Source organism: Malania oleifera, chromosome 4, assembly GCF_029873635.1.
Source record: "Malania oleifera isolate guangnan ecotype guangnan chromosome 4, ASM2987363v1, whole genome shotgun sequence".
NCBI lineage: Eukaryota > Viridiplantae > Streptophyta > Magnoliopsida > Santalales > Ximeniaceae > Malania > Malania oleifera.
This window is the reverse complement of record NC_080420.1, coordinates 8,766,802-8,788,912: the sequence shown is the minus strand read 5'-3', so window position 1 is coordinate 8,788,912 and position 22,111 is coordinate 8,766,802. Positions and strand designations below refer to the sequence as shown.

Here is a 22,111-nt window from a genome sequence, read left to right as displayed (position 1 = left end):
CTGAGGCGAGTTGATCCGACAGCTCGTTGAAATTGTTTAGATGTCTATTAAAACTTTCACCTGTGGACATGTTCATGGTAAATAACTTTTTCATTAAGTGTACCTTATTGGCAGCTGATGGCTGCTCGTACATGTTGGAGCGTGCATCCATAAGAGACTTAGTGGTTGTCATATGCTTGATATTCAAGGCAACATACTTTGCCAGCATCATCCTGATAGCTCCGGGAGCTTTTCGGTCAAGCTATTCCCACTTGTCCTCCGTCATGGAATCTGGATTTCCCTTCAATGATAAGTGCAACTCCTTACCAAAGAAGTAGTCCTCAATCTGCATCTTCTAGAAATCGAAATTGGTGCCGTTAAACATCTCGATCTTTAAGCTCTTTTCGTTCGACATCTCGATTCGTCAATCTAGAGATGGAATTAACTCAAACAGATAGCATGGTTGGATCCGGAATGGCTAAAAATCTTAGAAATGATTCAAGTCATTCGAAAAACGGACCTGAAACGGACTTGTGAAATTGGTCAACTTTCCATTAAACTTAATGGAATATACTCCCACTTAAAGGAATATGCCTAATGCCGTTAGTTGCTAACGTCGCTGGTGGAGGCCCAGTTGCTGGCGTGGCTGCTAATGTGGTAGGTGGGGTCCAGCGCTGACGGGGCTGTGGGACCTTGCACGTGTTGACGTGGCACCATGATGTGGCTGCTGACGTGGCTTTGACACAGCAGTTGACGCGGCGCTGACTCAACACTAACGTAGACGGCTGACGAAGACACGCTGTGGGCTTGCTGGCATGTGTGGGCGTGTGAGGTCATTTGCCGACTACTAGGAGGTTCGTGATGACAACGATGTGTTTCCGGTGGCGTGTGTGGGCGTGTGCAAGCTCTTGGGACCTCCGTTCAAGCTCCGGTTTGCACCGTTGGCTTCGTTTCGTTGAGAGGAACACGATGGTGGCCTCAAAACTTAGTTTTTAGATGCTGCTCAGGGGCTCCGATTTGGGGATTTTGCTCCGATCTGGCGACTTTGCTCTGAACCTGGCTCTGATACGACTTGTTAGGGATTTAGGAACAATAATCACACACAAGCAAAGTAAATACGCAAAATAAGAACACCAAATTTACGTGGTTCGGTCTAATCTGACCTACGTCCACGGAGCACACCAAATTTACTATAACCTGAGAGAAAACAAGAGGAGGAGACACCACTCAACTCACACTCTTTTCACACTTTTCTCTCTCTCACCTTCACCACAATACTCTCTCACTCCTCGCTTATGCTCACTTACACATTCACGCACAAATTTAGAGGCAACACCTATGAATCTGAAGGACCATTGATTAGTTAATGCCTATGTTAATCACTTAGAAGTCTTCAATTTATTTATTTATTATTTTTTAATGTATACAATACTCCATAAACTGATGGCCTGATTTTTAAAAATATTTATTTTATTGGAGTCTTGGATATGCTGCAATATGTACAATTTTAGTTTATAAAAAATTTCCCCTTTAACTGGTACATATTTAAGAAAATAAAATTAATTTCTTCAGATTAGAAACGATTCATAAAAGTTAAAAACATGTCACTGCTTGGAATTTATGCCCCAATATTTACGTTTTGAAATCATAATTCATTTAAAGTATTATGTTGATATGGACATAAGAGTTCAAGTCTCCTAAGCCCTCAATGAAATTTGGAAACAATTGCAATAGTTGCTTTGATGGATGTATTTATGGAGTTCTGTTTCATGCAAAGAACGGAGTGCAAAGTGAGCTCATAGTATGACCGTCTTTCATGCACTGCTTGTCAATGATACCATTGCAGCATTACTTGAGCCACAGTATTCCATGTTGAGAAAATAATGTTCTTTTCTTGTCTTTTAATATCTTGTAATTTTGATAAGTTTTTAACTACATGTTTCGAGCATTCTACACATATAATTTATATTGTGTGCACCTGTAGCATGGGCACGTTTCATTACCATTATGCCACATCATCTTTTCAGGTTTTGCAAATCGGTGACATACTTGAATATAATGGTGCATGTAATGAACGAAGTGTGATAATTCTCTTGGTGTTCCTCTCATCCCAACTGGTTGTCAAGAAAAATAAGGTAATGCTTGAAGTACTGCTGCAAGGTAATAGTTGAATCCTTATTCCTACTTGCAGTACTAAGCTACTCTGCCTCCTTACTAGGACCAGTTGAATTTTCATAAGCTCCTGGGTTGTAATTGTCAAAGTTCAGAGAGAAAACATTCAAGTGGGCATCAGTGGTTCTTGAATTCTAGAGCAACCCTAAACCAAGAAGAAACAAATGGGCATGGCTCTGAAGGTTTCCTTTCTTTTTCCGGTGCAATTTTATTTTTAGGATTTGGCAGATATAATGATCTCTTTTTTACATGGACTCAATTTTGGTTTTGTCTAGTGACTAGTTTATTTGTGTGTTGAGCCTGCTAGAGCACAACTTATACTTGTTACTGGCTGTGGCTTCATTGCTGCAGATATTTTGCAATTTCAGTTAACTCATCTGGTTTGTTAACTGATGTTCTGTAGGAGTACGACTCAATGTAGAATTAAGTAGTGGAAGAATGCAGTTCAGAAACCCTTTTTTTTTTTCCTAATTTTACCATTCAAATTCCTTGGAGTATATTAGATTCGTTAGTGGATGTTATCTTGATTACTTGGTTACTCCTGTACTAGAATCTTGATTCAATATAGGAATATTATTGCTATAGTTGAACAGTTGACTCCAGCTTATAGGGAAATTTCTCAAGTGAGGGAGATTCTGCTTATCAGAGGATACTGTATCCCTTCACCTATGTGACATTCAAATTCCAAAGCTCTGGATCCCGCAAATTTTTTTTTACCCCTTTTTTTGTTTGGTTTTGATGATGTGCTATGAACTTTAGCAAATATTTTAAAAATCATTTGAGGAAACTAATGATTGAATGTTTAACTTCCAAACATGGGCTTCGAATTTAATTTTCTACCTTTTCCTCTATTATTTATCCAATTGCACAGATGCGCTGAGAAAATTTAAGGCCATCCAGGCTTGGTGGCAAGATATGGCTCAACGGAATTACAAATGTGATAAGAAACCAGCTACCCCTACTCCGCAATATGCTTTGGCTGGCAAACATGACATTGATATTCAAGGAGGTAATAAAAATCTGCAACCTTGAATAATTTATAATTCTATGGTGATATCATGGCATTCTTTCAATCGGTCAATTCTCTGTCAGGAATTTCTATTTCTAGTCATAATATATTTTTTAAGCTGGAAAATATGTGTGATTTATATGAGTAGCTATTGAATTGGCTTGCCATGTGAACATGATTGCAGGCATGATGGTTCTGACAGGATATTTTCCCTTTATCGTCACTCTTCTCACTCAAATTTTTTTCTTAGGGCACAATGTTTAAAGACGCGTTATATTTTTTTATTGTTTCTTTTTTTCTTGGAGCATTTGAATGGACTTCATATTTCTTTTTTATTTTTGTTCTTGTCTTTCAATACCAGATGTGTTCATCCATATTGGGTTTTTACTTATCTTCTTGATGTGTAATGCTCCCAGAAAATGCTGCAAAAATTATACAATCTTACTACAGATGCTCCATTGAACGTCGCAATTATTTGAAGATAAAGAATGCAGCTTACTTTTTGCAAGCTGTTATTCGGGCTTTTCTAGTGATGAAGCGGATACCAGTCATAAAGAAGATCAATGGTGCGAGAGATCAAGATTTTTTTTGGTGCTATATATGTTGCTGTCTTTGGTTATTCAGTAGATTATTTGTATGCTGTTTCTGTAGTTATTTGTTCTCTCACCTGCTTGGTTTTCTTTTCTTTCTTTCTATTTGGCTTATCATACAGAAAGGTGGAAACAATCAGAAGTATTCAGGAGATACATTGTGTTCATTGTTGACAGGCATAGTTTTGTCAGGTTAAAAAGGTCCACAACACTCATTCAGCAGGCAGCAAGAACTTGGATTCGGAGAAAGCAGTTGGGTGGAAGTGTGTTGACTTGTGATAAACCCTCACCTGGTCTTGTTAGTGCTGCCATTGTCATTCAGACATGTATTCGTCAATGGATAGTGAGGTCTAAGTGTATCCACATGGTTCTTCAGAATGCTTCACTTATGTGTGAAGAGAAGGGTCAGAATGATCTTCTTGTTAAAGCAGCAGTTCAAATACAGCTTGCTTGGAAGAAGCACATGGCTCGCAAGTCTCTATGTAATCAGAACTCTGCTGCAACTAAAATTCAGAGTCATTTTCGTGGTTGGTTGCTTCAAAGGAGTTTTATGAATCAGAAGCATGCCATATTAAAAATTCAAACTGAATTTCGATGTTTTATGTGCTGGCGGGCTTTTAGAAAGTACAAAATTGTAACAATGTCAACCGTCACCATTCAGTCTTATATACGTAGATGGATTGCTCAAAGAAGAGCTCAAAGGCTTAGGTATCTGATTGTTAAGGTCCAAGTAAGTTCTCTAACTCTTTTAATATACATGCATGCAAGGTTTTTTTTTTAATATTTTTTTTAGTGCAATTATATATTTGTTGACTGTATCTCATCCTCTCTCTTGGGCTACACTCTTTTTTTCCTTTTCACCTTTTCAATGGTGATCTAAGTTATATTTGTTGACAAAATCATTATACAAAACCAGCCATGGGCACGTACTATGTGCGTGCTTTTTCTGAAATTTTATATTTATTTTGAGAAAGAAAATAATTAAGAGTTGAAGGGTATTTAAATTTGTTTAAAAGAGCAATTATGATGAATTGTAAGGAAATTTTAGGATAGTTATGGGTAATTAGAGGGCTGTTTTAGGTAGAGAATTGAAATTCAAACAGTCTCCTAATTTGAGGGGGTTGGGTTTTTCATTTTTTACATTTATATCCTCAATTATTAATTTTTTTTGAAAAATAAAATATATTTTTTAAAAATAAGGATAAATTTGGCATTTGTGAAAAGTGATACCCAAGGCAGTCCCCTTTATAGTATTAGAGATGAATCAACAAAAAGTCTTTAAATTTTTTTTATTAAATAAATATTTTAAAACTTTTATTTTTTAATTAGGATTCTTCATAAATTGTACTTCTAACACTTTATCTTAGTGTCACATTGGTTTTCAACTTCTGCCTTATAAACCTTAAATTTATCAATTACTTCATCTTTAGTATGCATAAGATAAACATAACATAATCTAGAAAAATCACCTATAAATGTTACAAAATATTTTTTGCCTCCTATGGTAGGTGTACCATGCAAATCACATACATCATTATGCACTAATTGAAGTAAAGAAGAAATTCTAGCAGTTTTGTTAGGAAAATGTTTTCTGGTTATTTTGATTCTAATACATACACTGCACTTATCATCCATGTCATTTACATATCTAGGAATTAATTTCATATTAGCCATATCATGCAATTTTGTAGTATTAATATGTCCTAAACGATTATGCCATAAAGAAAGTGAATCAACAATATAAGTAGAAACATTCATGAAGAAAGTGAATCAACAATATAAATAGAAACATTCACTTTATTGATATTAAGCTTAAACATACCCTCATACATATAGCCTTTTCCCACAAAGACTCCACCCTTGGAGAGAACACATTTGTCAGATTCAAACACTAACTTAAAGCCAAACTTATTAAGTAGGCTTCCAGAAACTAAATTCTTCCTAATTTCTAGTACATGATATACATTGGTGAGAGTTAAACTTTTTCTAGAAGTAAATTCAAAAGTAACATCTCCTTTGCCTTTGACTACAACTGTGGATGAATTTCCCATGTAGAGAACATTGCCATCTTCCATCGGTTCATACTTTGAGAATGAACTCTTGTCTTTGCAAACATGTCTTGTTGCACTTGAGTCAATCCACCATGCATGGTCATCTTCAACAGCATTGATTTTAGAAATCATAGCCACAAACGTGTTAGAGTTTGTTTCATCTTGCTTTTTCTTGAGAAGACGACATTCACTTTTGTAGTGTCCAGGTTTTCCAAATGGAAGCATGGACTGTTCTTTTTCTTATTTTGATTCTTGACAGAATTGTACTTCCTCGTCAGATTCCCTTTTTTAGGATGTTGGGGTTGTTTAGAACTGCCTCCTCCTTCCATCATATGCACTTTGGAAGTATGCTCTTTTGCGCCTTTTTGGTTTTGCCTAAACACTTCCTCAACTTGGAAATGTTGGCCCAATTGTTCAAGAGACATCATCCTTCCTATGCTTCCATCTTTCCAAGATGGAGGTAATTTATCAATAATAGACGAAACAGAGTTGCATTCATCCATTTTCATATTATGTTAATTAAACTGGTTAAGGGTATGCATAATTTCATGAAACTGCTCTACAACAGACCTATTATCAACCATGGTATAATTGAAAAATTTTCTAGTCAGAAATTTCTTACTAGTCGCATCATTTGTGAAATACTTAAATACTTAGCCTCAATTGCATTCCACAACTCTTTTGCACTAGCCATATTCTAATATAGATTGAACAAATTGTCTGACATTGGATTGCAAATGTGTTCTTTGCATATATAATCATCTTGTTCCCATATTAGTCTTGCACATCCTTCAGCCAAAGTCTCATTCTCATTCACAGCGGGTTTGGGGGTGGTCAGGACATACACCACTTTGAGACCAGCAAGAAGAAAGGGCATCTTTTTCTGCCAGCGCCTAAAATTGCTTCCATCGAATCGTTCAAGTTTGACAAAATCCGCAACGAATTCCCTCAAGGTTGAAGAACCAGCCATGTTGGAAATAACGTTTTGAGATTGTAGGAATAATATAGGAGAAAATGCTGCAAAACAAAAAATTGCTTCAAGGCACGTTACAATGTCGCTTTCCTTAAAACGTTGTTTGCCCCCACCAGATCGTGTGTATTGAGTCAGCAAATACATTTTTAGGATACAATGAAGCCCAGAGTATAATCTGATATCAGTTTGCATTATACATAAAACGAAAATTGATTTCAAACACCCTTAGAATAATCTAAACAAATTTTCTGGAATTCTATCTCTGCAGAAAATAGAATTCAGATTTGAAAAAGATATAATTTGTGGAAGCTTATGTAAGAAAGAGAAAGAGAGAATAATGAATTTTCTGTGTATTTTGTGGGGTTAATTTTGTCTATTTATAGACAAAATTATGCCTTTTTCCGAAAGGTTGCATCTGTTCAAATCGCAAAGCAGATTCGACCTAGTCGCACTTGGCGTCGACCTGGCCGAGCTTGGTCGAGACTCTTAGGAATTCATGTTAAGTCGATGGTACCATTGACCACGTCACACCCGGTCTCCTGATCGCGCCACTTGATCTTAAAAAAATATAAGATTAGTTTTTAACCATCCGATCATCATCAACAATCACGATCTCGCAACAATTCAAGCGTGCAAAGTGCTAAGTGCTTGTACGCCAACTAAATGTGCAACTAGCGCCCTGCAGTCCACGCCATGAGCACGTGCGCGTGTGTGGACGATGCAAACCGTCCTAGGGTGCATTAGAGTACACACTAGCACCATCTCTTAACCAACTTTAAGAGATTATTCCACCTTGTAATTTATTAATGACCTTTTCTTTTCCACTTTTTCCAATGTGGGACAAACCCACATAACAATAAATACTCCTCATGAATGCTTTAGAAAATTCATAAATGGAGGACTTTGAGAACCCATAAAATCTTATATTTTAGAAAATATTCCAACAGGTTAGCAGAATCTTTTTCAATTGACAAGTAAACTTAGTCGGCCAAGTTATACTTTTGTCAAATCTTTATGATATGGATCCTTGATTATTGATTGGACTTTCACATACTTTTTGAAGATATTACCTTAGATAAGGCCAAATGACAGAAGAAGGATTTTTAGCTGACCTCACTAAGTAGGACTTGAGGCTTTGTTGTTTCAAAATTATAATTTTGAAAACAAATTTAGGTTATAATTCTCACGCTTGTCAAGGTTTGACTGGTACAATCAAGTACCATAATTTTATTTTTTAGGTTTTTAAACCCCTCATCTTCTTCTTATTATTTTTTTAATGCTGATAAATGTTGGTTGTTTGATCTTTTGTCTCTCTTTACTTCATTATCACTATAAGAGGAAGGTCTGTATGACTATGCCGTGGCAACATGGCAACAAACACGCAGCAATCTCTATCTAAGTGGTCAAATATTGTTGCATCCATTAGATGGGCATTGATGTGACAACTTGTTGGATTGGACATTAACAATTTGATTTTGATTTGTATTAAGCCAACATCTTGCCTAAAAGCTTAAGGAGTTTGGTGGTGGGCCAAAATATATATCGAGCTACCCAACAACCCCCTCCTTCCATGTGTGACCTTGTCTTTCATGTGAAGAGACAATAGATTTAATTTGAAATGGGCTCATAAACACGAATAGAAAAAAACAACAAAAGTGTGCTATAACAGGCATAAGAGAGGAAGGCATATATATCAAGACTTGAATCCAAGAGCTTTTGGAACCAAAACTCTGATATAATGTTAAGTTGCTACTTTACCTGGAAGTTGTTAGGTGGTGGGCCAACACTATATGTTAAGACTTAGGTATCCGCTACCCAAGAATGTATATCATGTGAGGAGGTAAAAAAGAGACAACATACTGAACTTGAACATTGCACAATACAAACAAAAAAAAAGTGCACTTTAGCATGCATCATATGGTAAAACACAAATGGCAAGACTTGAACCCAAGACTTGGTGGAACCAAAGCTTTGATACTCTGGAGTCACCACATCTAAAAGCTTAAGCTGTGATGTGGTGAACAAACATTGTTTATCAAACTGCCCAATAAGTTTAAACTATGGTGGCTAATAATATGACAAACAACATGGTATAGTTTTGCTTTGTGTTCTTGCTGATAAATGATTGTGTTTGGATTGATGGATTCTGTGGCTACAGCTACTTGATTAGAAGCTCGATATGGCTGCTTTGTTATCCGTTAGACAATTGCTTTTTATGTGATTGTAATTGTTAAAGGTAGGTTTTGTAAAGCAACAATTTGCCAAATAAATCTAGGGCCATTGTCGAGGTTGGTTGACAAGGCGGGAGTATTTGCTCCAAAAGAAGGCTGCAATAAAGATCCAAAGAGCTCTACGATGCCTAAAATGTTGGGAGGCTTTTCATTGTTATAGATATGCAGCCATTGAAATTCAGCGGTTTATCAGGGGGCAGATTACTCGTCATAGACTCTTAGGTATTAATGCAATTTTATCTCTTGTTTGCATAAAGATTATCTTTTTGCTTGTTTTTTTTTTTTTTCCTAGAACATAAAATTTCTGATTTTGGGTTAATCCAGGGGCTTCTAGTCATTTTGTGGCTACCCATGGTGATTGTATTCTAGGGAGCCCAGGAGAGTGCTTCCAAAGTTATCAATTCAAAATATTTCTACACTCAGTTTTGAAGTTGCAAATGTGGTGGAGGGGTGTTTTGTTGCTTAAAGCAAAAACAAAGTCTGCAATCATCATCCAGTCTTATATACGTGGGTGGATTGGTAAGCAAGAAGCTTACAAGAGGAGACATCACATTGTTCAAATTCAAGTATGCTATATCTAATTGCTTGAAGCCTTTCTTTAAAATGCACTTCTATCTATAAAATGGTGTGATTGCTCATGCGTGCATTAATTAATCTTTTGGTCGGTCTCAATTTTGAAGGACTATTAAATCTGGATTGACATAAACATAGCCAGTAATGCTTGGCTGGCTAGATAATCAAATAGAAGCCCCCATTTGATACTGCAAAATAATTTGTTTGGATGAAAGATTTATTTGTCTCTTGAGTTTTGGAGTGGTCAATATTTGTTTACAGAAAATTTAAACTGCGCAACATGGCTCAACAAACCCTGTCATAGAACTTACCATTTGCGATACATATACCTTTTGTTCCTTTATTTTGTGCCATTATTGTACTTATTTGTCAAGGCCTTGATTGGCGTTCTCTTCATTTATTTCCATATTTTCTTCTGCCTTGGCTTGATTTACTATAGCTTTGATGAAAGTAGTCAAAGGGGAAAAATTCTGTTCATGGACTTTTTATATTTTTACTCATAAATCATTTATCTATTTGTTATTTTTTAAACATACTTTCATTGATTGTTGTGAGTCCTGGTCAACTTTTGAATTTTGGACACCTAGAAAAGGAGATGGTGCATGTTTCATTTGCCATTCAATGCCATATTTTGTATCACTGAGGTGTTGCCACAATAGTTTGTTAACTATTCGAATTTTTAAGTGAACGAACCTTAAGAAAGATCAAGGAGCTTTCGGAAAGTCTTGTGCAGGCACTTCAGTTATCCATGATGAACAAAAATAGGCATAATTTTGAGTTGTTTAGGCCATAATAAAAAACTTAGGTTTGAGAATTATGAATCACCATACTATTTTGAAAACTGATGGTTGAATATATGCGAAGGAAAACTTAGGTTGGAATTATATGTGAAGGAAAATTAAGAATGATTTATGAGGATTCCTTGAGAACGTAATGCATGTGATGAATACAAGAAGGATTATGGGAATTTCATGATATTTGGAATGACAAAATTTTGGAATTTAGTTGGGAATTATTTACAATATCTGGGTTAAATGACAATCATTTGGATATATCGTACTTACTGGTGGGAAAATTGGGCTGTAAATCACTAATTAGGCATAATACTATTAATACTTGATTACATGCAATCGACTGCTCCCAGTTAGCAGCTTCGTAGTTTTGAAAGTTATACAATATCAGATATTCGATGAGTATGCTAACCGTACTTGGTGGCCTCACAGCTTCACAAACCAGAGTCCCTGCCTTCCAAAAGGTGAAGAAAGGCTACTGCTTTCTTACACTTGGAGATGGCCTTAAAACTTCTGTCAGCTTGCTATTGTTTAGTTACCTGGCATGTAGGTTATCATTAGAAGACGGGATCTAAAATAAGAAAAATTTCTTCATATCCATGCTTCAAATCTAGTTACTATTTGGTTGTCATGACATTTATATTTGCTACTCCTCACCACATCCTTGTATGGTAACTTAAATTCCATATTGATGATGTTGACATTCTTTCTCTTGTAAACATCATGAATGCCTTACGAATTGGGTTGCATGACTATAATTCATTTGGCTTTATTTTTCAAATTTTAGTCATACTGGAAAGGCTACCTGATGCGAAAACAGTCACGGGAACAGCTGTTGGATTTGCGTTTGAGAATGCGAAAGTCTGCTGCAAATGTAGATGATGATAAACGTATTATAAACAGGCTTTTAGTGGCTCTTTCAGAACTACTGAGCATGAGAAGTGTGAGCAGCATTCTTCATACTTGTGCAACTTTGGGTGAGAAAAATATTGATTTTTTTCAGTAATTTATAAATGAAAATTTTCATTTTATAATGCTATCAGGTTTAATATTCATAGTTGTGCGAGAAAGCTTCTGATCTGTTAAAGTTTGCATAAGTTAATGTATGTGTAACTTATGCCACATGTGCATTTTGTGTTAGAGCAGGGTTTGGAAAGAGTAGTCTTTGAAACCCCCCTTCCTTCCCACATGCACACCTTAATGGTTTTTCAGGGAAGTGTACCACTCATGACTCCTACAAACAAGAGTCAGGGTGAGGAGAAGGGATAGCATGGGTGCACACTTTGTCATAGATTGACTGGTCTGAGCAAATTTTCTGCCTGACAACTCTGCATGTCCCTAATACTTTCACACATTCAAACATATTAGCAGACATGCCATTGTGTAATGATCTTGGCCCTGACACTACTCCCAGGTGGCTCTCAAACCAAACGTAATGGTCTTGGCCAACTCTAGTGAGGTATAGTCTGTTTTGGCCTACTTGCCTTACAGTTTTGTCCCATAAAAGGTGCCTCACATACTTAAAGCCCTAAACCATCCTTGCACACCCAAAATCTCCCGACTATGCATTCAATGTGGGATTGTGACACCATGCATGTGATTAAAAAAAGAGAGGGAAGGGAGCTTCATACAGAGAGCTCAAATTCCATGCATGAAGTTAAAGTTCAATGAAACAAAAGGGCGTTCAACGTGAATGACATACACAATTTTATGGTCACCTTTATGTGTCCAGAATTGATGCTGGACCAGATTTATAATATGAACCCCGCCTCTATTTAAGGATTTTGAAAAATCACTTCCAGAGTAGCTGGGCGTGGTAGGCTGGGTACCCAGCATATGACTTTTCTTTTTTATGTTCTTTATTTAAGCAGTGTACTTTGAGCAACTACCTAGTGGCTTGACTATTGCCTGCTTAACCAACAATGTCACTAGACTCGCTACGCTAGTTCTCTGCATTTGGCTATGCATGGGGGAACATGTATGTATTTGTTGAGCTTCAGATTATAGCACAAAATGCAGTTCTTTCATTCTTGTTATACATGTTATGGTCTGTGCAAATTTAGAAAAGGTGCACTGCTTGGTTCTCCCGATTTCTTGTTTTGTTGCTCTCAGTTGGTTGAGTGATTGTTCTGTATCCATGCCTTACTAAAATATGTTCTCTACTGGGATCACTTGCCAATCTGTTCTTACAGAGCACTTGTTTTTACTGAATCAAGCCTCTGTAGTAATTAAAGGAAGGAGTACCTGTAGCAAATAGTAAAATACAAAAAATAACTAGACTTTCTTATGCCTTCTGAAATCTCCTCTGCATTTTATTACTGGTGATTCTAAAGTAATGGTGACATTTGTATCAGATATGGCTACAGAGCATTCTCAGAAATGTTGTGAAGAACTTGTGGCTGCAGGAGCAATTGACACTTTGGTGAAGCTGATCCGCTCTGTCAGCCGAAGTATACCTGATCAGGAGGTTCTAAAACATGCACTTTCTACTCTTAAAAACATTGCCCGCTATCCACATTTGGTTGAAGTATTGATTGATACCCATGGAGGCATAGAAACAGTTCTTTGGCAGTTGTTAAGGTTTGTTTGAAATTTAAGAACAAGTATGCTTTTTGTTTCCTTTTAATTATTTATGTTATTTATTTATTATTATTATTATTATTATTATTATTATATTTGTTTTCAGGAACAAGGGAGATGGGTATTTCATTGCCTCAGAGCTTTTGAAGAAGATATGTTTGAAGCAGAAAGGTGTTGTAGCTGTAAGAAATTTACCTGGTCTACTAAAAAGGTTGCACAACCTAGTTGAGGATCTTACAAGGAGGACAAACATTGAAAAGAGGTCAGATTTTGAAAGAATTATCCCGTTGATTTACTTGTTTTATTTTTGGCAAAAATTATTACTTCACCTTGAAAAATTATCAGAGGAACACTAGTATTTATACTCCTTTTTCAGTTGAATGATCTTATCGTCTTCTAAATATACTATTTTCCTGCAGGAACAGCCGGGGTGTGGCTGCCATAGCTGCCAAAGGAAACACAGAAAGAAGATTGAGAGAGGCACTCGATCTTTTCAAACTGACAACAAATGGCTAAGGAAACTTGCTGTCAAATAGCATGTAATATGTAACTCTGTTTTGCCCTGAAGGGAATTCTGTTAACAAATCCAATTGGGGTTGGATGTGTACATTTGAAGTGTATGTTCAATGGAGCAGAGAGCTTGTGTCACTGCAATGTTTAAACTTCGGTGCTTGCGAGGAAATTTGTTTACTATACATACTTGAATACGAAGGTTTTCTGTTAGAATTGTTCTGCCCAACAGAAAGATTTGCATAAAAAATTAGAGTTAAAATGCATCTTTCTCCCAGAGTGGACAATATAAATTATTGAAGGAATATGCTGTCAATGATGGAATACCAAGGGGTAGTTTATGCTTGAGTGTAACCGTTTTAGGCCCAACTCCGGTGAGGTATTATTTGTTTTGACTCACTTGCCTCATGGGTTTGTCCTATAAAAGGCATCTCTTATAATTGAAGTCCATACCATTCTTATAAGTTCAAGATTCCCCTAATATGCATCGGATGTGAGACTGTAACATTGAGCTATGAGTAGTTTATGGTTCAAAAGTCACTTGCATTTGTAAACCTCTTGTTTTACAATGTCTACAAACTTGTTAGCATTTAATTTCGGAGAAATTTACACTGCATTAATTCCCTATTAAAGTAGTGGGACAAGCCAAAAAGATGATCATTGTGAGTTTAAGAAGGTTTGTATTTGCTTTGTTAGTTTGGTGTAAATATCCTAATGAAAATTTATTGATATATTAAGAAAATGGTCATTGCGCCCTATAGTTAAAGAAAAGGTATCCCTATTTAGACTTTGTTGGACTGCCCTTCTCTCCCTTTCTCATTTTAGTATTTTACGAAATATATATGGACCCAGAATAAGAAGCCCCACTAAAGGAATATATCCCATCTGGTTAGGAACCCTAGAATTTTCGCAGCAGACTCTTAACTAGTTTCACCCTGTGATTAGGGCTTGGTGGGCTATCAGTTAGCAGCCGGTGCAGCACATCCCAAAAAGATGAAGTCAAAACTCTGAACAGCTTTACAATTCTCATGAAGCAAACCCATTTTAATTTTGGTAAAAGAAAACGGAACCCCGTAATGTGGGTTGCAGGTTGCAATTCCCCAACCCCAAAATGCTACATCCCTACTATTGAGTAATGTTTTTTTAAATCATTTTCATGAAAAACATGTTTTGTTCTGTTTTGCTTTTTTACTTTACTGGGCAACTAGTTCCAAGCACGAAAGCAGGAAACAGGACTTCAATTTTCATTTCCACGGCTAAATTTTGGGCAGGGACACCATCATCATAGGTCATGGCTTGGCAAGTTGCAGGCTTCATAAATTATAACAGGGTAAACTGAGAAGTTGCGATTCATTATTTAAATCCTGCAAGTTGCAATTCTTTAATAATTACCTTTTCTTGTGATAGAGTTTTGATAGGGTGGTCCCTTGGCAGTTGTCTGCCTCTGCCGCCCAAACAGAAGTATCTCTGCATTGGAACAGGGGAAGAAACAGCAGATTCAGATTCCGCCGCCCCCAGGAAAAATATCTACAGGGTAGCTTAAGAAGCTGTTTGGATCTATGATGAGGTTTGTCAGTCCTTACCTTTATTCCACATTAATAGCAAAACATTCACGGAGTGATTGCCAATTTAAACTTCCAAATTTTGGCCAAAGAAACGATAATGAGAATTAGTTCCGCTGTTTAAAAAAAAGCATAGAAGGCCAAAAACAACGATATTCATTTTCTCAATACTCGTTAGAATAGATATTCACCTAGTCAATCCAGCAAACCTATCTGAAAGTTTCATTTGCTAGTTCTAATAAATTGTAACAAATCATAATTCAATGAGTACTTCAGGAAGAACAATTTCCAAATTCAATCAGCGCACAACCAATGCCCCCAATCCTTTAGTGCCTAGCTGGCTACCATACATGATATATCTCGATTCCACACCATGCATGCTGCAAAGTGCAGACACTCAAGCTGCCCTTGCAAGAAGCTCTGGCCGTTCCGGCAGGTCGGTTGGCTCTATATAAAACCCTCTCCTCACAAACCTTCTTGGCACCGTCACCGTCAAGATTCCATCTTCGTGTATAGCTGAGATATTGTCAATATCGACCATGCCCGGAAGCCGGAATTTCCTCATGAAGATCCTAGCAGGCTCTGTTGATTCACCAGCCGCCTCTGTTCTGATGATGAGGTATATTGAGTCCTCTACTTCCACCCTTATTTCCTCTTTCCTCAAACCTGCCACAAGACAACCCAGTGTAAGAGTTTAATTCCATGAAAAGAATTTTGGATTCAAACAGGAGAAAATTAAACATGGAGGGAAATAATTACCCGGAAGGTCAGCTGAGAAGATGTGGGCTTCTGGAGTTTCTGTCCAGTGAACATAGTTTTCTGGGGTGAATTGAAAGGGGAAAAGGAGAGGTGAGGTGAAGAGAAAAGGCCAGGAAGGATGCCTGGATGTTGAGAACTCCATTCTTTCCTTTGCTGGGACTCGAGAAAGAGAGCTAGCAGTGGTGGGTATGAGAAAATGAGAAGTAGGAATGGCTTATTCTGGTGAAAGAAAGGTGCCCGTCATGATCTTTTTATAGGCCAACTAGCCAAGTTGGCTGTTTGGGGTACTCTCAACTTAAAAAGGAACAGTGCCCTCTTTCTTAGGAAAATTATAGAGGTGAGGATGGGATGGATTTAAGTAAGAAATGACAATAGTACCCTAAGTGGTTTGCAATTTACAAAAAGACTTTGACCAGGGATTTGGCAGAAACTGTAGGTAAATGGTTCTTTCTTATATTTTAAGCACAAATTGCAGTCTATTGCGGTTTGCAAACAAGTTTTGGAGGGTAATTTTCCTTAAAAGACATACTACTGTAATATGTGGCTCATATGTTAAGTGGAATGTACGTATAAAAAGAAAATATAGTTAAAAATAGAGTTGTTGGACATGTAGGAGGAAACCATCGATGGCTTTGCCAAGTGCAGAAGAAAAAGTAGTCTGTTTTTATCCTATTACATCGACTGTTTGGTCTTGACTTCAAACCGTCGACGGTATGTCTGAAATCGTCGATGGTTTTGTTCGGTTACTCAGCGCTGATTTTCAAATTTTGAATTGGGAAGTTGTATAGGTCAGCTTCAAACCGTCAATGGTATGTTTGAAACCATCAACGGTATATCTGAAACCATCAATGGTTTTGCTCGGTTATTGAGCGCTGGCTTTCAAATTTTGAATTGGGAAGTTGTATAGGTTAGGTTTCGGAGGGAAAACCTCGAGGAAGGTTACATATACATGTATGATGTAACTCTATGTCTTTTAATAGAAGATAGTAAAAAATCATTGTCGTTTGCTCTTGTGGATGTAGACATTGTTGAACCATGTAATTATTCATGTCATTGTTTTATTGCTTTCATATAATTTGTATTATTGTGTTTCTGTATATTTCACTGTTGGTTGCTGCATTGTAAGATCGTTTGTTTTCATTGAACATTAATTTGCACAATAAATTGATATCAGAGCAATTGGTTTCAATGACTTCTGGAATTTCTTCTGCAAAGTTCGATATTGTTAAGTTCGATGGAACAGGTAATTTCAAACTATGGAAGAGAAGGTTGAAGGATCTGTTAGTTCAGTAAGGTATGGTGAAGCCATTTTACGGAGGTCAATCAGAAGGCATTGATGAAACAAGTCGAAAGGAGTTGGAAGCCAAGGTTGTGTTGACTATCAGGCTTTGTATGGCTGATGACATGTTGTATCACATCATGGATGAGGAATCTCTGGTGAAAGTTTGACAGAAACTGGAAAGCTGGTATATGTCAAAGTTTTTATCGAACAATATGTTTTTTAAAGTAAAGATTGTATTGACTTAAGATGATAGAGGGTTCGGATTTAAACCATAACATCAATGTATTCAATCAAATAATTAGTGATTTGATGCGGGTTGCTGCGAATTCGAGGAGAAAGACAAGGCGTTGATGCTATTGAATTCCCTACCTATGTTTCAAACGTATGAAAATATGGTTACGACTCTAGCATAGGGCAAAGAAACCCTGAATTTGGAAGAGGCAACAAACGCTCTGTTGGGTTTTCATCAGAGGAAGAAAGTCAGCAATGAAATTTTGCAAGGTGAAGGGCTTGTAATAAAGGATAACCAGGAACATGGGAGAAGCAAGTTCCGAAGCGAATCTCGGTCACAGGCCAGGAAGAAGAAGAACAGAAGGTGTTTTAAGTATGGGAAAATTGGGCACATAAAATCGGAGTGTTCGGAGCAGAAAAAGGAGAATGCAGAAAATCAAGAGTGTAACAACCTGCTATTTAAAAGGGTTTATATATATATACTATAATATTTAGCATGCTCTGATACCACACTGGATTGAACCCAATCATCAATCTAAGCAGCGAGAAGCAGAAATCAAATAAACATATCCATATATAATTATATATAACACTAGAGTGCTAACAGGTTTCCCAAAATATACATATATGACTGTTCCCTAAATATCCTCAACTGGTGAGGGCTATACAAAAATACTCCCAAAAAGATACTCACTCTCTCTGACAGGGTAGTACTGTGACCCCTCTATCTACGAGCTTGGTCCGCTTGCCCAACTGGCTCACCTGAAATATAATTTAACACTCGAATGAGCCAAAACTCAGTAAGACGAAATATGCTATTACTAGTGTGTGGCAAATGAGTTACAATACTGTGACAATCTATTACTATATAGTCATGTATCACTGAATTTGTAAAGCACAATACCAGTAATATAATCTTCATCTTTTACCTATTACTTAACATTTCTGTACTTTAGGTTTCTATTCAAAATACTGCTAATATATGCATATATTTTCTGTTTCTATAAAACTGTATAAATATAATAATAACTGTAAACTTCCCTATGGATAACTGTGTGTCATGATTTAACCCCTCATGACAGGGTTGTGCGGCTCGTAGGCGGGATTTACCTTGACTGGCCAACCAGGAATAAATTACTATACTCCATAGTCTGATCAGCCCTTCTCAACCCATATCTGATAGGGAGCCTGTCCACTCGTGGGCTTTATGCGATCGACCTTTATACCACTTATTATCTGAATAGGTGGTTGCACTCTATAAACTGTATGTAGCTACGGTACCGTGCTCTGTAACTGTATGGTCCAACAGGGTCTGATACTATATAATACATCTCTATATACAATTATCTGTTTTATCATGATTCTGTAGTAACTGTATAAACCATGACGCTGTGGAAAACTGTATCTATATCAAATGTGTTTCTGTAATTAACTATAAATCTGTATGTCATGATACTGTAAAACTATATAATCATGGTATTTCTAAAACATGTTTCTATACTAAATCTATATTCTCAAGCCACACAGTAATTTTAAAACATATTAATCATATTTGATAAACTGTATAAATTTCTGTTGTAAACAATACTCTGGTGGAACATTTATAATTTTATACTAAAAACATTCTCAAATAACCTAGCATAACATATTATCCTTACTTGTTTCCTGTGAAAAATCCTCTACTATTAACGAGTCCAATACCTGCCGGATTCTCCACTCAACACCTCGAAATCATAAATCTCAGAACAAAATATCAATATTTCTTGACTTACATCATTTTTTACAACTGTCAGAAGGCCAAAAACTGAATAAAAGACCTTACCCTGGATTTGGGATGAATTCCAACTTTGTTTCACTAACGATCCGCTCCGGCAGACTTGAAAAGAACTCCGCCAGGAACGTCGTGGTGGCCTCAGATCATCGATCCGGCGACTGACGGGGCCGAAATCGAAGGAAGAAGAGGGAGGAGCTGTAGGGGTAGAGAGAGAGAGGGTTTACGGAAAATTTTTACGATAAAATTAATTTAGGGCTATTTATACTGCGGGATTCGTCGATGAGCCACGTCATCTTATTAACAAGTCCTTAAGGAAATTCGTCGACGAACCTTACCCTTTGTCGACGAAATTCAGAGTAGCCCAAATTATTCTCTCGGTATTTTCTCGTCGACGAAGCTTGCCCTCGTCGACGAGGTCCTGTTGTAACCTCATCGATGAATCCCCTGTATTCGTCAACGAGGCCTTGGAAAATTCCTCAAAATTATCATTATCTCCAAAGTGCGATGTTGTCCATGAACGTGGAGCATTCGTCGACGAAGTCTACTGCCTCCTTCTGTTCCTGTTTCTATTTTCCTCCCTCTTTATTATTAAAATACCATTACTTTTTGGGTCGTTACAAAAAGGGTTCGTCAAAATTTGTGAATGTAATAGAAGGAGACTCAGGGAGCAGTAATGGTGATATGCTTTCTGTTTCATTGGGTTCATAACGCCTCACGGATTCTTGGATGCTAGATTCTGGATATTCTTATCACAAAACACCAAATAAAATTTGGTTCAACACCTACAGATCAATTAATTTTGGTTATGTTCTAATGGGAAATGATGCATCATGCAAAATTATTAGAATAGGGAATATCAGAATTAAAATGTATTATGGTGTTGTGAGAACATTATGTGATTTCATTGGGCACTTTAGATGGGTAATGAAGGTGTGTAAGTGCGTCTTAACGGTAATAACAGGACAGAAGTTAGTGGAAAATATCAATGTTGTAACGACCTCAATTTTTTAGCATAAAATGTAACATAATACACGAAAAAGTCGACCCGAACCCGTGGGTAACGAGGACACCTGTCAATTACAGCGGAAACTTAGGCAGCAGCAAGCATAAAATCTAAATCATTTATCTATAAACATAATACCAGAGTTATCTACATTCCCAAAATACTGTATCTATTTATATTCTTCCAAAATATTTCAAAATACATCTAGGATCCCATAATCAACACAATTCTGATCCTAATACATTGCTTACCCTCCTAATGGGGTAGCTTAGTAAACTTAACGGCGGTCATGACCCGCCGGTCACTCAGGGTCTCCTGAAAAATATATTAAGTTCGGGGGTGAGACACTTCTCAGTAAGGAAAAATAAATTAAATACAATTGTGTGGCAACATGAACATTTAATGCAATTATACATATACAGTACATTTCATATATTGGTAAACATTCATCATAACATACTAAATTCTTATATACTTTCATAATTATTAATAAATCATAACGTACATAAAACATCTGTTATAGCTGATAATACTGAAAACATACCCAGGATGAATAGCTAGTTGATGTTATGTATTACCCCCCATGACGGGTTGTGCAGCCCGAAGGCGGGACTCGACAATGGCTGGCCGACCACTGTTGAGTAAAAAATGTCTGTAAGTACGATGGGCCTGCAACACCCTAATCCGGACTGCCAGGTGGAAGTCTACACTCTACTGAAAGTCACATCGACTATCCATCTCCCACCCCCCTGTAGGGTGGTTAGCACTAATCTGAACATAGATATCTGATCTATATAACTACGATACCGAGCTCCTAAACTGAACTAAACTAACATCTGGGTTCTGATAACATATAGTACATGATAATATATTATCTTTCATAATTTCATAAATACGGTCTCGCACCGAACATTTCATAAACACGGCCTCGTGCCGAAATCACACATAAGTACGACCTCGCGCCGAAATCATAAATAAATACGGCCTCACGCCGAAATCATAAATACGTCATTCTGAAAATAATCATTTTATCATGTATTTGTCAGAATCATAATGTACTGTATACTTTCATAATTTCTCAAACCATACTGCATTCACATCAACATCATATCATAATATTTCTCCACATAAAATAATATTCATGCCACACATTTGCTGTATAAAATTATACATTGTATTCTGAAAATTGTGATTTTTGGCGTCTCATACATATATACACGTTTCAACATAATAGTAGTATTTTTCCCAAACATACATTTATTCCATAATATTCAAATATCGTAAATATTTTCAAAAAATCAAGTTGCTCATAAATAATAATAATTAGCATGAAAAGTAAGTGCTATAGTTTATTCCCTTACATGACTACTGAGAAAGCCCCTAAAATATCCTGGTATACCTCCCGTAGGATTTCCTGATCAATACCCTGAAACTGAAAACTCTCAGTATTAAACTTCTATATTTCTACGTGTACATCATTTCCTATAACTACCATAAGATCAAATTTGACTTAAAAAGTCTTACCTCAACTTAGGAATGATTTCCAACTTACTTTCACCAACGATCTGTTCCGGCAGATTTGGAGAGAATTTCACCAGGAGCATCGTGGTGACTTCGGATTGTCAAACCGACGAGAGAGAGAGAAAATCGAAGGGAGGAGAGAGAGGGAGAGAGTTGCTTAATTGTGAAGATAAAAATCCGAATTTTTGATATTTATAGAACTAGATTAGTCGACGAGTTCGTCGACAAGCCACGTCATTCGTCGACTAATCCTTTAATAAATTCGTCGATGAAATTCAGTCGGATCAAACCTCTCTCAGTATTTCTTCGTCGACGAATTCTCTTAAACCCTCGTCGACGAATCCCCTGTCTTTGTCGAAGAATTTTATTATACCTTCGTCTACGAATCCCCTATATTTGTCGACGAAACCCTGATGATTTCCCTCGGGTTATTCCTTCCCAAGGTGCAATCGTCGATGAAGTTGACTTCCTCCTTCTGTTACTGTTTCCATTTCCCTTCCTCTTTATTATTTAAATTCCA

The 22,111-nt window shown here is 36.8% G+C and overlaps 2 protein-coding genes across 6 annotated transcripts in view; one reads left to right on the top strand and one right to left on the bottom strand.

The window, feature by feature from the left end:
- The window catches only part of LOC131154486 (uncharacterized), a 35,715-nt gene extending 22,040 nt beyond the window's left edge, over positions 1–13,675 (top strand). For 2 of the 5 annotated variants that reach the window (XM_058107294.1, XM_058107292.1), the window contains exons 10-20: positions 2,007–2,114; positions 2,198–2,333; positions 3,023–3,160; positions 3,577–3,726; positions 3,873–4,480; positions 9,050–9,227; positions 9,330–9,571; positions 11,157–11,346; positions 12,724–12,949; positions 13,056–13,211; positions 13,369–13,675. In XM_058107294.1, coding sequence (XP_057963277.1) covers positions 2,007–2,114; positions 2,198–2,333; positions 3,023–3,160; positions 3,577–3,726; positions 3,873–4,480; positions 9,050–9,227; positions 9,330–9,571; positions 11,157–11,346; positions 12,724–12,949; positions 13,056–13,211; positions 13,369–13,465 — 2,229 coding nt within the window. In that variant the 3' untranslated portion in view covers positions 13,466–13,675. Of the gene's footprint in view, positions 1–2,006; positions 2,115–2,197; positions 2,334–3,022; positions 3,161–3,576; positions 3,727–3,872; positions 4,481–9,049; positions 9,228–9,329; positions 9,572–11,156; positions 11,347–12,723; positions 12,950–13,055; positions 13,212–13,368 lie in introns of those variants that run through there. The other 3 variants (XM_058107295.1, XM_058107293.1, XR_009136450.1) reach the window with 2 other exon arrangements.
- Positions 13,676–15,156: 1,481 nt separating this feature from the next.
- On the bottom strand, positions 15,157–16,109 carry LOC131153615 (15.4 kDa class V heat shock protein). The gene is made up of 2 exons (XM_058106047.1): positions 15,781–16,109; positions 15,157–15,687 (listed from the first exon to the last, which is right to left on the bottom strand). The coding sequence occupies exons 1-2, from the start codon at positions 15,920–15,922 to the stop codon at positions 15,419–15,421; spliced, it is 411 nt and encodes a 136-aa protein (XP_057962030.1). The 5' UTR covers positions 15,923–16,109; the 3' UTR covers positions 15,157–15,418.
- Between the last annotated feature and the right edge of the window lie 6,002 nt (positions 16,110–22,111).